Consider the following 15,460-nt stretch of genomic DNA (forward strand, 5'->3'; position numbering starts at 1 on the left):
AAGCTGAGTTTATGGGCCTATCACTTTCACATTGCAGACAGGTTGTGGGTCTCTGTCTTCTAATGCCTTCAGTCTGGTCTTGCACCCTCTGCTCTTTCCGAGCTTTGTTCCCCCAGGTTTCTGCAGGGCACACGTGGTCTACCAGCAACCCCCTTCTGGTGAAACTCCCAAAATTCAGAATCACTGCTCACCTCCATTCATTTGTTCCTCTTTTTTTCCGTCTGTGGAACCAACTTCTACATTCTCTTCAATCTCATTCCTCCCTCCAGGTTTTCAAGACAGCTGTTCACCACCATCTCAGATCATCTCCTATCCAAAACTATGATCTTTTCTACCCTCGTTCACCCTCCCCAAGCCCACCTCCTTCCAAATTTCCAGTTTTACCTTTCTGAGAGTTTGCTTCTCTATCTTGTCTACCCTTTAGATTCTCCTCTCCCCCTCATTTTTCCTCCACATCCCTTATTTGTCCAAGACTCCCTCTATTTTTTCCCTCAACCCTGCTGTTTGTATGCTTCCCCCCTCTCTTTCTATTATTCCTTTTGTACTGTTATGTCTTGATCCATTCTATGTTCTAGCTCCTCAATGAGCCTTGACTTTGTTGACAAAAAATATAATAAGAAAAGAAGGTGCAGGAGAGCTGAAGAGGACAGCCACCGAGAAAAGAAGATTCGGACTATGGAATGCCACATGATAGTGATGATTCACCATCTTAGAAGGAAGGAAAATCATACCAAGAGAGACAGGGAGGTGATTCCACCCTTGAGGGAAGAGGGGGATAAAAGAGTGGAAGTTTTGGCAGTTAGTCTAGATTTGGGGAGGATGACGATGAATGAATTGCTGACTCATTGCGTGTGACCGAGCAGGGCTCGAGCAGAATGAATTGCTGGGTGGACATGTGGGGGAGGACCAAAAGTAGAGCAGTTGGAACCTGCAAGGTGACCAGCCTGTCTGCTGTCTGACTCAGCAGAAAGAAGATACTCAGGGTCTGCTCAGCACCGTCCAATAATACTTTTTGGCCTTGGGTTCCACCATTTCCAGGGGTGCAAAGTGAGATCTGCCAGCACCAGTCCAGAGGGGGACATCCATACTCCATGGAACCGCAGATGAAGGCCTTGGATACTGTTTGTAGCTGAGAGTAACCAAGGAATAATTTAGCTATATGGAGAATTCCAAGCCACCTCCCTATCCTGGAAGCCAGCTTGGATTGCGGCATGTTGTTAGTCCAAAGACTGAAGTTCTACCACACAGATCACAGAAGTAAATTGGAAGGTGAGCCATATGGTCTTTATGTAGAGACCGTGGGTGGTGGGACTTTGGAGGCATTGTATGACATTTTGCAGGTGATTGACTAGTTTACCATTTCCTCCCGATCAGCGGAGAAGGTTGTGGCTGCAGCCTATTTTTTATTTGAGTGAGGGAATTGATGACAGAGTGGTGTCATTTGCAAAAGTGATGTGGATACTTTTCCACAGAGGCCGAGAGATTTTTAATATAAGCCTGGAACAGGCGAGGTCGATCAGGACACTGCCTTGAGGGACGCCAGCCTCTCATGCAAAATGCAAGGATGGCACGTTATTAAGGGCAAGGCATTGCTTGTGAGCATGAAGAAAACCATTGGTCCAGTCAACGAGAGAACTCATGGTGCCATTGGTGGAAGGTTTAGGGACAAGGGCTGTGTGCCAGATTATGTCAAATGCTCAGGTGATGTTCAGTGAGACTGCTTTAATCTCTTGCCTGAGGTTTAGAGCATCCATTGCTGAGTTAGCAGAAGGGGCATGTCAAAGGTGGAGTGATCAGGACTGAAACTAAATTGATGATCTGATATTATACAATTGCTGAATATATAGGCCCTGAGGTCTAATGAGATTATATATCTTCCATTGCCACACTAATTATGAGAATAAGGCTAATCGGTCTGCCGTTTAGAGGGTCTGTCCTGGTGCCCTTTTTTCGTGGGGGAGAGGGTAGTGGGGCTTTGCCCAAGTATGATCATCGGTGATAGTGAGACCCAAAAGTTTGAGTGACTGACCTTCAAGAGGATTGTTAAGAAAGTAAATTGGTGGGTTTGTCATTCTTTTTATTGAAGGACTTGCAGCAAGGGTAGTGAAAGATAAGCAGCCAGCTCAGATGCACAGGCTTTGAGGACGAGTGCACTGATGCCATCAAAACCATTTGATAATGCGTCAAGATTATAATAACCACAGCTTCTGATAATCTCGTCTTTGGAAACAAATGTCTGTTTTAATGATTATTTTTACCTGCCTTCAAGGCCAGCATTGTGTGTGTAACAAACTCACTCGAGAAAATAAGACAAAATGGTCACGATGTGTTTCATTGGCCCAACTTGGACACAACATTTATACAGCCCTTCGATTGTGAGCACTGCATCATTTGCTTAAAATGCTGCAGATTTTGTGAATCATTTGAAGGATCGTTTCAGTGATGATCAGTTTCGTTATAATCTGCCGAAGATGGTAACTGCTTGCTGCCACAGCATGATCATTGTGGCCATGACCCTGTACTGGTGATTCAAGTGGGATAACAGGTACATATCAAGCAATTTTACATGAATTGGGCAGCAAAGGCAGCAGAATGATTAAAACCCAAGGTATGTCCAGCACATCATCTCCAGCTGCAAACTGATTGTCTGTCAAATCCCCAGTGTAATGTTGACATAAACTACACACCATACTTCCTTTGCTTTGTTTTGTAGGAATACAACTACTTCTCTCTGGACTGGTTTCATCAACCAAATGTTGCATGTTAGTAAATGAAAGAACGTTTCATCACCTTCCTGTGTCAAGGTCTTCCAGGTTTTTTTTGTTAAGCATTTGTCTTTGTAATCCCTGGAGACCCCATCATAAGCATTTTGATATCGTGATTGAGCTTGCATGAAACTCCTCAAGTTTGATAATTGTTTAGCTCTTTAGCTTTATGCGTTTTCAGGATGGATGATGCCCAAGTGTGTGCATGAAAGGTTTCTTTGTTGGGCCTCTTGGTCCATTGATTTGGTCATCATGCCTTCCATGAGTATCATGTCATTGCAGGATGGAACATTAAGCAAGACCAAGGAGTTAAGTCTTCCTCCAGACCTCATCGTTGTCGGGCAGTCATCATTTGCAGATGTTGGTATGTACCCCTGCTTGTATTCTTTATCACTAGGAAGTTGGTATTTATTTTATTGGACAAGATGTTGCTTGTTTTGTGTGTCATTTTCTTGTGGTATTTTCTGGGTAGATGGCGATGGCAGACAAGACCATTTAGTTCCAGGTTGTCTTGACACAGCCTGTTCCATCAATGTAATCTACTTAAACCGGCAAGGGGAGGATTCGGTGTGTAAAAGTCTCCAAAACATTGTTGTCATTTTTACTTTTGGCAGAATAACTTCATTAGATTTGATTACATTTGTTTCTGTCTTGATTCTTTTTCCTGTGTGGGATTTTGCAATCACAAAATGCAGTGGACGAATGTTTCGATTGGCCCGGTGGCTGGTTCAGCAGAATTGTGGTTTTGGAATGCTGGAGCTGTCGAGAGCCCAACAGGATGGCCACTTCCCCCAACACTTCGCCTAGGAGATTATAACATCGATGGCTATCCTGATGCCCTGGTCACTATGCAGAATGGCACAGACAGGTTTTCACTTTCACTTTCACACCCTCGAAAGGGTTTTCCACCCATCAGATATTATTGCAACAGGAAAACGAATAAATATCTTGAGTGAAAGTAATTGGTCATGATTGAGTCTTGGAGCATTTGCCATGTTCATTTGCCTAGGACACGCTGGCTGGTGCTTCTGGAAAATGTACCTTGTACCGAAGAATCCTGCAAGGTTGTTGGACGTATGTTCATCCCACGCTGGACAAGTCCTGTTCCTGGTGCCATTGCTGCTGCATTTTTTGACCTATTTGAGGATGTGCGTTTCAACACATTTCTTTCAAACACTCCACTCTTAATTCAACTTCTCATGGTGCAATGAAACTGTTAGTGCTGTTGCTCATGATCGTAATAATTAAGGATGTGTTGTTCAAATGATTGGAGTGTTTTTCTCCAGTAGGATACAGCGTTGTGGCAAAAGCTACCTGAGTATGTGTGTAAGAGCGGCTGGGATTCGATGCAGAAGTGCTACTTCCAAAAGAAACAAACAGATATGAAATGACCAAACTTTTTTCACATGAAATTTTAATGTGAAACAAAGTTTAAGGAAACCATTTAAAATGAAACCACCTCATGCAGCCCCGGTTGATCATGAAACAAATTATGGTCAAGTGGAATCTCAGACGTTCGCAAGGCAATATAATATATATGCCTCCTTCCCCAACCTGATAACCACCCACTTTGACCCTGGTAAAATCCAAACGAAGATACCGAACCAATGTTTACCTGCTTTTGTCTGAAGGGGCTGTGGCAAGGTATTTTTTTGTGTCAAGTATTGTCTGTATTATTTATTTATTTTTTATTTTATAGGCTCTAAGGCTCGTGTCTTAGCTGCGACGCAAATCACACATATGCACATAGATACATGCGACAATACCAGACTTGATTTTCACACAAACACAGCCCTTGAGTTTGGGGGAAGTGACGTCACTTCCCTGAACACTCTGGCCGTCAGTGCCGTCATCTTTAGGACATCGCTTTGCTCTCCGCACTCAGCGGGGAAATCGCGGAGTAAGTTCCTCCTCCCCATGGATGCCAACCTTTGGGGTTTTTTTTCCGTGCTCTGTCCTTTAAATGCTGAGCATCAAGCAAGGAAGCAGCACTTACTATTTTTGAAGTGTTTGGTATGACTCGGCTGGGTTTCAAACCCCGACCTCCCACACTCAAAGTGGACGCTTTAACAACAAAACCGCCGAGTCTGGTAAATATAAAGACTTGGAGGGACAAAATTCTTCATTTCGGAACTAATATTGACCTTTGACTTGTGTGACATTGAAAAGAAGAATCGACCAATATGTACCATTTTTAGTCTGTCGTGACTGTTTGGTAAGATATCATTTGTTCTATTCTTGTCTGCATTGGTTAAAATTGAGGGGCATGGAGCTCTTTACAATACCTTAATTTTGTGATCGCATCGATTTTGACCATTGACCTCCCCCTTCAATATCCTGAAAACGATTATAATCCATAATGGTTCTACATCAAAAGTACCTTTGTACCAAATTTAATCTCTATAGGCTCAAATACAAGGGAATGCTGAGGCAAAATGTGTGATTTTGGTGCTTCACCTTTGCCTCATAAAATTGGAACAGGTCCTGAATCCAATATATATATATTTGGCTTTATCTCCCAATGGTGACGAATCACTTAACAATTCTTGGAGTCGGATCTTCACCAAAGTCTATTCAATTCGTTCTTGTCACACAACCAACCTGTCCACCGAATTTTGTCTGAAACCGTCCACAACTTTATACACAACAGATATCCTGTTCACAAGCAGACAGGGGTGAAAACATAACCTCGTTCACCTTCAGTGGAGGAGGTATAAAATTCATTGAAAATATTGACCAATTTGGGGGCAAAAATGGTCAACTCTGGAATGTCTGCAGCTAATGCCAATTGCAACATTCTCAATCTTCGATTATTTCGAAAGTTTTCTTTCATAATATGAAACTATCTTTTCTTAAATTCCAGTGATCTGTCCTTCGTTGTCTATCCCCAATCTGTGCAACTCTTTTTTTTTTCTTAAAAAAAAAAAATTTCCCCTGCTCTTTTTTCTTTCTCTCAGTTGTTACTATATATCTGTTAGTATTTCGAATTGTATTTTTATTTGGTCTTTTGTTGGGGCTGTGTTTGTTGCTGTTTGGGGTTGGTGTGTGACATCTTCTATTCGCATCTGTTTTTGGAAGTTTATTGCAAGGTGAATGAGAGATACATTTTCTGGCTTGTGTTCATGATTGTATACAAATTGGATTTGGTAGTCTGGTGAACTTTTCAAGTACTCTGCTAATCCTACAGTCATCACTTTGTGCACTTGATTGAATTCCATCAGATCGCTACTTCCTTCTTTCCTCGGCAGGTACATTCTCAGGATGCATTGATTTTGTCGAACATTTTGTCGTTAATGAGGAGTTTACTTGTTCTGATATCTCATTTTCTGATTTCTGCTTGTGGCCAGCCAGTTTACTATTCCGCAGCTGTAATGGAACACTGGTACTGCTGGTTAGTTTATGGCTTTGATTTTGTCCCTTGAGGAGAGGTATGTTTTTGGGATCGGCCTTGTTCTATGCAGGTATTCTTTGGTAATTGTTTTGCGCATTTTTTATGACATTATTTGGTGGCCCTCTTCTCCTGCAAGGTATTTGTAAGATGCTTCGTTGTCTAGCTCCTGTATTGTATCTTGGTCGATTTTTGTCCATTTTTGTTGGTCTACCTCACACGAATGTACACTTGACACTCTTATTTGGCCAAATTCCATTTGGAGGTCATCTGAGTACTGTTTCACCAATTTCAGTATTGCCAATTTTTCGTCGCAGAGTTTGAAATCATCCATGCAAGGTTTATGTGTCACCTTTCCTGTTTATTTGGATGTTCTTTTATTGGTTGTTCTCAGAAATGGCTGAACAGATGTTCATCAAACTTTCAGAGGTTCATCAATGAGTGCCAATAAGTGTTTTCGGCCAAAAGTAATTTATTTTTTATTTTTTTTAAAGTACGATTTTATTTTTTTGATAAAAAAAAATCTCTCTTTAGTGCCTAAGCCTTTGTGGCTTTTCTTTTATTTTCAATTATCCTCACTATAATTCACAGACCAGTGTTTGTGTGTTTGTCACACTACTGCAGTTCTGGGCTGATTACTTCCAGATTTGCTACATGGGATCAGCATGACCCCAATTCATGTATAGGGGTGTTTTTATCTTTGCCGGTGGTCGTAGAGGTGAGGCGGGGGTGGGGGGGGGATGCAAATTATCTTTCTAAATGTATATCATGTAGCGCTGCCTATAGGTGGGAGAAGGTATTACAAGTTCCCACCATTTACTGTCCTAAATTCCTGTCCCCACTTTTTCCAGTGCAGTGGGGTGTTTTGAATTACACGCAGTAGGTATGTTTTTGCTTCATGCACATAACCCGGGTTATTGTTTCCCCATGCAGACCTGTCAATTACCTATACACCACCCAAATATAGGTATGCATCAGAAGAACGTGTTGCATGCTTGGAACATAGGTTGGGTACGCAACTAGTATTTATAATTTTCTCTCATTTATTTTCATTTGCTTTTCTTTTCAATTATACTTGCCCTCATTTCAAATTTGTTCATGTTCTTTTTCATTTGGGCAATGCCGGGTGTGGTATACCCTAGCTATTAATACATAAATGTTAAGGATGTTGTAATTCAAAAAAGAATTGAGGCAAAATTTGATCTGATGATGGAAAGCAAGCTGTTGGTGGTGGGCATTGTCATTTTTGATACCCGACTGTGCAAAAATGCGATTTTTATTAACACTTGCTCTTGGGCACAGAAACCTATTTCATTTATGTTAACTTTGATTTGTGTGTTTGTGCAAGTCCCTTTTTAGTCACCTTGATTTTAAAAAGAGAAAATTGAGGTCATTACCTCCACCATGGAAAGTGAAGGAGGTTATGTTTTCATCCCTTTCTGTCTGTCTGTCTGTCTGTTTGTGTGCAGGATATTTGTTGTATTGTGTGTGTTAACCATTTCCAATAACTGCATTCTCACAACCTTCTTTAATTTGCTACTAAAGCAAAACAATCTGTTGTTGTGGATGCCAAGCTGATTGACAAGTTCTTAATTGTGAATGTCTTTTAGCAGAATGGAAGTTTTGTTCTTTAAAATCATCTTTTTTTCTTTTTCTTTTGGTTTAAACACTCTTTCAGTTTAATAGTATCAATATGAAATGACTATACCATAGTTTCATTTCCAGTTGATAGTTAGGTAAAAATGTTGTTGAGGATTGTAAATGGAAAGATTTGACCCATGCAGAATAATCAATTGGCAAGCCATTTATGAATTGGTAAGCTATTAATTAAATAATCCCCAGAAGCATTTAATGACATTGTTTCATAAATAACTTCATGCTTCTTTTTTTTGTATACATTGTTGAGGCTCGTAAGAGAGCTAACACGCAACACACAGCAAAGGGGTGGGGGGGCTTGAGACGAGAGGGGCGGGAGTGGGAAGGACAAAACAGTGGGGACGAGCCATTAGGAGATCTGTGGAAGGGAGAGGGATGGGGTGGGGAACATGGGGTACACAAGATGGACATTACAGGGACTTTCAGGAAGGAAAGCAGGGGAATTGAAGGAAGTGGGCTTGGGTGGATTATCGGGGGTAGAAAAGATCGAGGATTTGGATGGGGGATGATAAGAGGTGGTGGTGAACAGCTGTTGATAAGGCCTGGAGGGAAGAATGAGATTGAAGAGAGTGTGGGAGTTTATTTCAAAGGTGGGGAAAAAGAGAACTGAAAGAGTGAAGGTGAGCAGTGATTTGTGATTTTGGTAGTTTTACCAGAATGGGGTTGCTAGCCTACCTTGAGCACCCTGCGGAAATATGTGGGGGAGGGAGGGTGACATATCGCAGACAGAGCAGGGGGGGGCGAGACCGGAGAGGATATGGTAGAAGACAGAAAGACTACCGACCTGCCTGTGGTGAGGGAGTAAGAGGCCCAAAGACTCAGCCTCACCGCAGGACATACCAATTATCCTTAATGCCTTAGTTTCCACAGCGTGAAGCCGAGAAAGGTGAGAGGCAGGAGCACCAGCCCAGAGGGGAGAGAAGTACTCCATCAGGCTGTGGACGAAAGCTTTGTATCTGGCCAGGAGCTCAGGTGGGTCGAGGAAGAACTTTGCACGACGAGGATTCCCAGTCTGCGACTGGCTTTGGCGACCAGTACTATACTATTTCTCGAACTATTTAATGAACGGCTTACCGATTCATAAATGGCTTGCTTCAATGGCCTGCCGATTTGATTATCGAGCAAATATAATTTCTATATCTGCTGGCTAACCTTGACCTGAGAGAAATGGGCATGTCAAGCACCATGAAGTCATGGTTGAGGGGCTGACTAAATTGTGCCAGATACGATTCTCATTACAGAGTTCAGGATAGTGTAAAGACACTTAGTGTGACTGCTCACAGCCCAGACAGGTGCACAGTACTCTGCAGTGGGTACAGTAGAGTTAGGGTAGAAGTATGAAGGCAGCTAGTACCGACTACCCAGCTAGTGCCGGCGAGCTAAAAGTTGAGATTCATCCTAGTCTTATCCCCAGTTTTTCCCAAACCCTTTTCAGATGTTCCCTGCACATCAGGCTGTGATCCAGAGTGATTCAAAGATATTTGCGGTGTGGTTCATTGTGGACTGACTTACCACAGAAGGAGACATCTACTTAGGCATTAGCCATGTGATTGCTCAAACAAAAAAGCAGTGACCGTGGTTTTTGATGAATTGGGACAGTCTCTCCATTTGGTGAAGTACTGTACTCCTCCAAAACTTTCAAGTCATTTGTAAGACCTCTGCTCACGATTGCACAATTGGTAGGCAAGAGCGAGGTCATCAGCATTAGCAAACTTTCGTGAAGTAGTCACAGGTAGGTCTTGTGTGTATATATTGAACACCATCGTGGCTAACACTGATAATTGTGGAAGACCATCATTCATATTTCTTGGTGCACTCGTCATATCCCCAAGTAAGAATTTAAATTGACGGTTGCTAAGCATAGATGCGAGTACTCCCATGGTTGCATGGCAGGGAAAGAGCTTTGCTGTCTTGAGAAGGAGCCCATGTCTCCAAACTGTCACAAGCTGCTGACAAATTTATCAAGGCAACACCACTCTTGAAAGAGTGCTGGTATCAAGTCTCAATGTACATTGTTAAAACCAGGACCTGATCCACAGAGCTTCTCCCAAGTCTGAATCCTGCCTGTTCAAATCCATCTAGTTCCAATCCTGCCTGGGATCGGAGGCTCAACCAGCAGCGAGATACAGTTTAGCAGAATATGCTCAGACAACTTGTAAGATGTACAGAGTGATGATATCTGTCGGTAGCTTGAAGGGTCATCCAGCGGCTTTCCTGGATTGGACGCGGCGATAAACCTAGCTTCTCTCCACATCGAATGAATGGTGCCAGACTAATGGATAGCAGTAAAGAAGGAAGTGCACCAAGCTTTACCTTTCGGCCCAATATTATTTAGGAATTCTGGGTATATATCATCCTGGCAAACTGCTTTCCCAGACTTTGTTGATTTGAATGCCACTTCTACTTCATGAAAGGTGTATAGGGATGCCAAGTTAAAAGTAGTAGGTAGTGTTAACGTGGTAGCAGCAAGTTCCTTACGCACCTTGGTCCTATGTTGATTGGACGTGACACCGTTGGAATTCTGGAGGAGCTTTGATGCTACAACATTTGCAGTGACTTGTGGGCAATGTTGGGGTGGGCTAGCAGCACCAAGGTGGCAGAGAAGGTTCCCAGCTTTCCTGCTAGAATGGGTGAAAAACATATATATATATATATATATATACTCTCTACAGTTTCAATCAATGAAGGCATGCAGAGTCAAGAGATGCAAAAAGTTGAGCAGTTGTGTGTGGGTTTCTAGTTCTCATTCTCTTTCAAAAGGGTTTCAGTTTCTTGAAGACAGCAAGAGGTGTGAAGGTCTTCCTGTAGCCTCTCGGGGTGTTGTTCATGGCAGTAGATTTGAGGAGTTGACAAATGGCTTTGTAGTTTTCAGGTCTTGGATCAATGGAAATGATCTTCTCATTCAATGCTGTGGCAAAACCTGGCCAATTGGCTTCACGAAAGTTCCATCGAGTAATAGGCTTTGATGATGAAACTGCTGCAGATAGTAAAAAAAAGGAAAGTGAAAAGCTGGGTTTTATGTGAACATAACAAAAGAATAAAATCTTGTCAACCGAGAAAATCGATGTGTTCAGATTGGGAGACAATTGTGTGGAAATCGTGGAAAGTTTCATCTTCCTGGGTTCTAAGATTGAAGTGAGTGGATAATGTGGAGGATAAATTACTAGATGGTTCGCATTGGGGTGAACAGCCATGTTTGGATTGACAAAGATTTGAAAAAAAGAAAGAAAAAAAAAAAAGGTCCACACAGGCTCGTGCTGCGGCCTGGGTTCCGATCGCTCGCACACTCTGCGAGAGCGCTGCCCCCAGGGCAGCTCATCAAACATGATGCCCCCAGAACCACAATCGTTCATCAAACGCATCGGGCTGAGGTAATCATGGATATTCCAAATTACAACCGGTTTTTCAGCATCAGCAAGGTTATGGAATCCATCATCGCTTCAGACATGAAATCCTTCCTCTTCTCCAATGGCTTGATTTCCGATCATCAATTTGGTTTCAGACCAGGTCACTCTACCCTGGATATGCTGCTTCTGCTCTCCCATCAATGGATGGAGGTCCTCAATGCCAGACAGGAAATCCGAGCCGTATCCCTGGACATATCACGTGCTTTTGACACAGTCTGGCACCCTGCCCTACTCACCAAACTCTCTTCCCATGGTATTCAAGGCCATCTCCACTCATGGCTCGCAGACTTCCTCTCCTGTCGCAGTCAACGTGTGGCCCTAAATGGAGTTCTTTCATCCCCTCTTCCTGTGCAGGCTGGAGTTCCTCAAGGTAGCGTTCTGGGCCCTGTTCTTTTTCTGGTTTTCATCAATGATCTCTCGGACTCTCTGGAAAATCCTCTATTTCTCTTTGCCGACGACTCCACCCTCTGCCGTACCATCTGTCATCCCTCAGACCGGCAAGCAGCAGCTTCTTCGCTCACTGCAGATCTGGATAAAATCACAAACTGGTCCAACACGTGGAACATGTCTTTCAATCCAGACAAATCTCACACTCTCACTATGTCTCTTCGAAAGGACCGTTTAGAAAACCCCCCCATCCACTTTCTCAACAATCCTCTGGAAGAAGTCTTTTCTTTCAAGCTTCTGGGTCTCACTATCTGCCATGACCTTTCCTGGGAAAGTCACATTTCCAACCTCGCCTCAAAAACCAGTTGCCGACTGGGAATCCTCCGTAGTGCAAAGTCCTTCCTCGGCCCTCTTGAGCTCCTGACCACTTACAAAGCTTCTGTCCGTAGCCTGATGGAGTACTGCTCTCCCCTCTGGGCTGGTGCTCCTGCCTCCCACCTTTCTCGGCTTCACGATGTAGAAACCAGGGCATTTAAGATCATCGGCATCTCCCGCAAGAAGCTGAGTCTTTGGGCCTCTCACTCAATCACCGCAGGTTGGTCGGTGGTCTTTCTGTCTTCTACCGACTCCTCTCCAGCCTTGCCCCCCCTGCTCTCTCTGCGATTTGTCCCCACCACATTTCCACAGGGCGCTCAAGGTCCGCCAACAACCCCCTTCTGGTAAAACTACCAAAATCACGAATCACTGCTCATCTTCACTCTTTCATTCCTCTTTTTTCCCGCCTTTGGAATAAACTTCCTCACTCTATTCTTTCCCATTCTTCCCTCCAGGCTTTCAAAACAGCTGTTCACCACCACCTCCCCCATCCAAATCCTCGATCTTTTCTGCCCCCGATAATCCACCCAAGCCCACTTCCTTCAATTCTCCTGCTTTCCTTCCTGAAAGTCCCTGTAATGTCCATCTTCTCTTCGCCATGTTCCCCGTCCCATCCCCATCCCTCTCCTTTCCACAGTTCACCTAATGTGTCCGTTCCCCACTGTTTTGTCCCTTCTACTCCCGCCCCTCTTGTCTCATGCCTCCTTGCTGTGAGTTGTGTGTTAGCTCTCATACGAGCCTCGACCAAGGTATACAAAAAAAAAAAAAAAAAGACAAAGATTTGACAAAACAAACCAAGAGGAGGATGGTGAATGCTCTGGAATTTCCATTTGCAATGCATGGATGTGAGTTGTGGACAGTGAAAAATAAATAAAAGAAGAAGTTTGACAGTTTTGAAGTGTGGTGTTGGAAACGAATGTTCAAAATTCCATGGACCGCAAGAAGAACAAACAAATCGGTGGTTGAATAAATTTCACCACCATGTACATTTGAAGAGCTGATGCTGAAACAGAAACTCTCGTACTTTGGACACATAATGCGTGGAGAAAACGAGTCCAGAGAAATCAATCATGCTGGGTATGGTTGAGGGAAGAAGAGGAAGAAGCAGATCTTGTATGTGCTGGTTGGATGGGGTAAAGGCTGTAACCAAGCTGTCTCGACCAGAGCTTCGGGAGGCAGTGCAAGATGGGGATGTTTGGAGACATCTGATCATCAATGTCACCAGAAGTCGGACGTGACTTGACGGAACTAAATATCTGGATAACCTTATCTTTGGCATTTCAGAGAGAACTTCCATGTGGAAAATCATTACTTGAGCAAATCTTCTTTGAGATGTTTGTGTAAGACCGAACCTTCCAAAAACAACAGGAAGTAATTATCTCATAATTGTTATTTTAACACAAACACCAAGATTACCAGTGTAACGATTGCAACATTTGAGCTCTCCAGTCTGGATGTGATTCCCATCTGAATAAGATCACACCTGTTACAAATTGTCATCTTGGACTTCTTATGTATGATGTTATCCCCTCCAATTTGACCACTCGTCCCACAATGTCAATGTCAAATGCCTTGTCGTCGTCCCACAAGTGGCTCGGCTCATAGCTCACTCATGTTGAAGACTATACTGTTGAAACGGTGTGTGAGGGGACATCTTATATATCGTGTGTGCAATAGGGGGTTTGTGGAGAGAGAGTTCATCAAAATTAAACTGAGAATAGAGAGATTGGAGAAAACGAATGGAGGTTGGGAGAAGTTTGCAGTAAGAGAAGGGGACATGTTTTGGATATACTGGAGTTGGGGAGGAGGGTTTGGGTTAATGGGCATGGAAAATATTGTGGGTAAGGATGAGGGATGACATGAGATGGTGCTGTCCCATTTGCTTTGAATCCCTGGAGGGAAGACTGTGATGGAACCATCTTTGAGAACGGTTAAAAAAAGAATGGCGATGGGTGGAAAGCCTGGATCTTGGGAGTTTAACCCAGATGGGGTTACTTTGCAAAACTTTTCAGCAAACCAGAAAATGGTTTCATTGATGTCATAAGCTGTTTATTCAAAGGCAGATGAGTTATGCTTTACATTTTTAGTTTTTATGTGAAGCTTGCGATCAAAAATGCTTAAAACAAGCATTGAGGCTCATGGAGGGGCAGTATGATAGAAGGTGGAAGGTCAATAAACTAATGGATTTTGCAGGAAATATGTGGAGAAGGACTAAAGCTGTGGGCAGACAAAGGGGTAAAGGGTTAGCAAGAATGTGAAACTTGATGAGCAAGTATGGGAGACAACATGGACAACACTCTTGAAAGGGTGGAGAGAATGGTGATAACAAACAATTTTGATTTCCTTCTTCATGAAAAAATGACGTTTTACAAAAAAACAAATTTTCAAAACAAAAACTCCTCCAGAAAATGTATTGGTCATCTTACAGGTCAGGGAAAGGCTTTTCACCACATCTGCCCAACACTCCCCTTCCCTCTCCTCTTTCCCATTTCACTCCTCACCTCTCCTCTTTCCCGTTCCACTCTTCCCCTCTCCTCTTTCCCGTTCCACTCCTCCCCTCTCCTCTTTCCCATTCCACTCCTCCCCTACCCTCTTTCCCATTCCACTCCTCCACTCTCCTCTTTCCCATTCCACTTGATTTCACTCGCCTTTCACATTCCACTCCTCCCCTCTCTTTCCCTCCCACCTCCTCTTTCCAATTCCATTCCTCCCCTCTCCTTTCCCCATCCCCTCCCCTCTTTCTCATTCCACTCCTCCCCTTTCCTGCATCCCCTTCCATTCCTCTTTTCTCCCTCCCGTCTCACTTTCTTTTTCCTCCTTTCTCACCTCCTCTCCTCACCTTCTTTCCCCTCAGTTCTCACCTCCTCTACTCACCCATTTAATCTCCCCTCTTTTCCCCTCTTCTCTTCCTTTCCTTTTCCTTTCCTTTTCCTTTCTCCTCTCATTCGAATGTGCAGTGGATGTTTTTTGCTGCATGCATTTCATGAGCAAAGGCACATCATTTGACTTGGAAAGAAATAATGAGACAAGGCACTCAGTGTGGGTTAGGTCACATTGCATTGCGCTGCTATAACTCATTTCATTAAAAATCCATTGAAGAAAAAAACAAATTGTGGAAATAACAGCCGCCTTAACAATTGGAAGGTTAACGTTGTTGCATCAATGTATCCACATTGAGATGTATTCATATGACAGCCAATTTGATCCAGTCTAAGATGTATGATGTGCAAGATTTACTTTTCTTCTCTTGTTAATTGATCCTGATGAAACAGAGCCTGCTGAGGCGTATTCGGATACCTTGAGATAAATTTACCTGTGAGTGTATTTACTTTTGTTTCTTGTAAACAGCAAAATATTTCTGAATGCATGATTATGGATCGGAAATCATCATTTGAATTGCAGATGTAAGTTCACTTTGATTCATTTAAATGATTTGTACAAACGGTGATATAATAACCTTTCGTGTTTATTTTATAATTATG

At 43.0% G+C, this 15,460-nt stretch overlaps 1 protein-coding gene across 2 annotated transcripts in view; it reads left to right on the forward strand.

Annotated features, from left to right (window-relative positions):
• The window catches only part of ITFG1 (integrin alpha FG-GAP repeat containing 1), a 207,443-nt gene that overhangs the window by 70,969 nt on the left and 121,014 nt on the right, over window positions 1-15,460 (forward strand). For both annotated transcript variants that reach the window (XM_085888711.1, XM_085888710.1), the window contains exons 8-11: window positions 3,048-3,129; window positions 3,238-3,332; window positions 3,461-3,633; window positions 3,775-3,913. In XM_085888711.1, the coding sequence (XP_085744837.1) occupies window positions 3,048-3,129; window positions 3,238-3,332; window positions 3,461-3,633; window positions 3,775-3,913 (489 nt within the window). The remainder of the gene's footprint in view (window positions 1-3,047; window positions 3,130-3,237; window positions 3,333-3,460; window positions 3,634-3,774; window positions 3,914-15,460) is intronic.

The sequence above is a fragment of the Eptatretus burgeri genome, chromosome 7 (genome assembly GCF_056783735.1).
Source record: "Eptatretus burgeri isolate ZD-2024b chromosome 7, Ebu_testis_v1, whole genome shotgun sequence".
Lineage (NCBI taxonomy): Eukaryota > Metazoa > Chordata > Myxini > Myxiniformes > Myxinidae > Eptatretus > Eptatretus burgeri.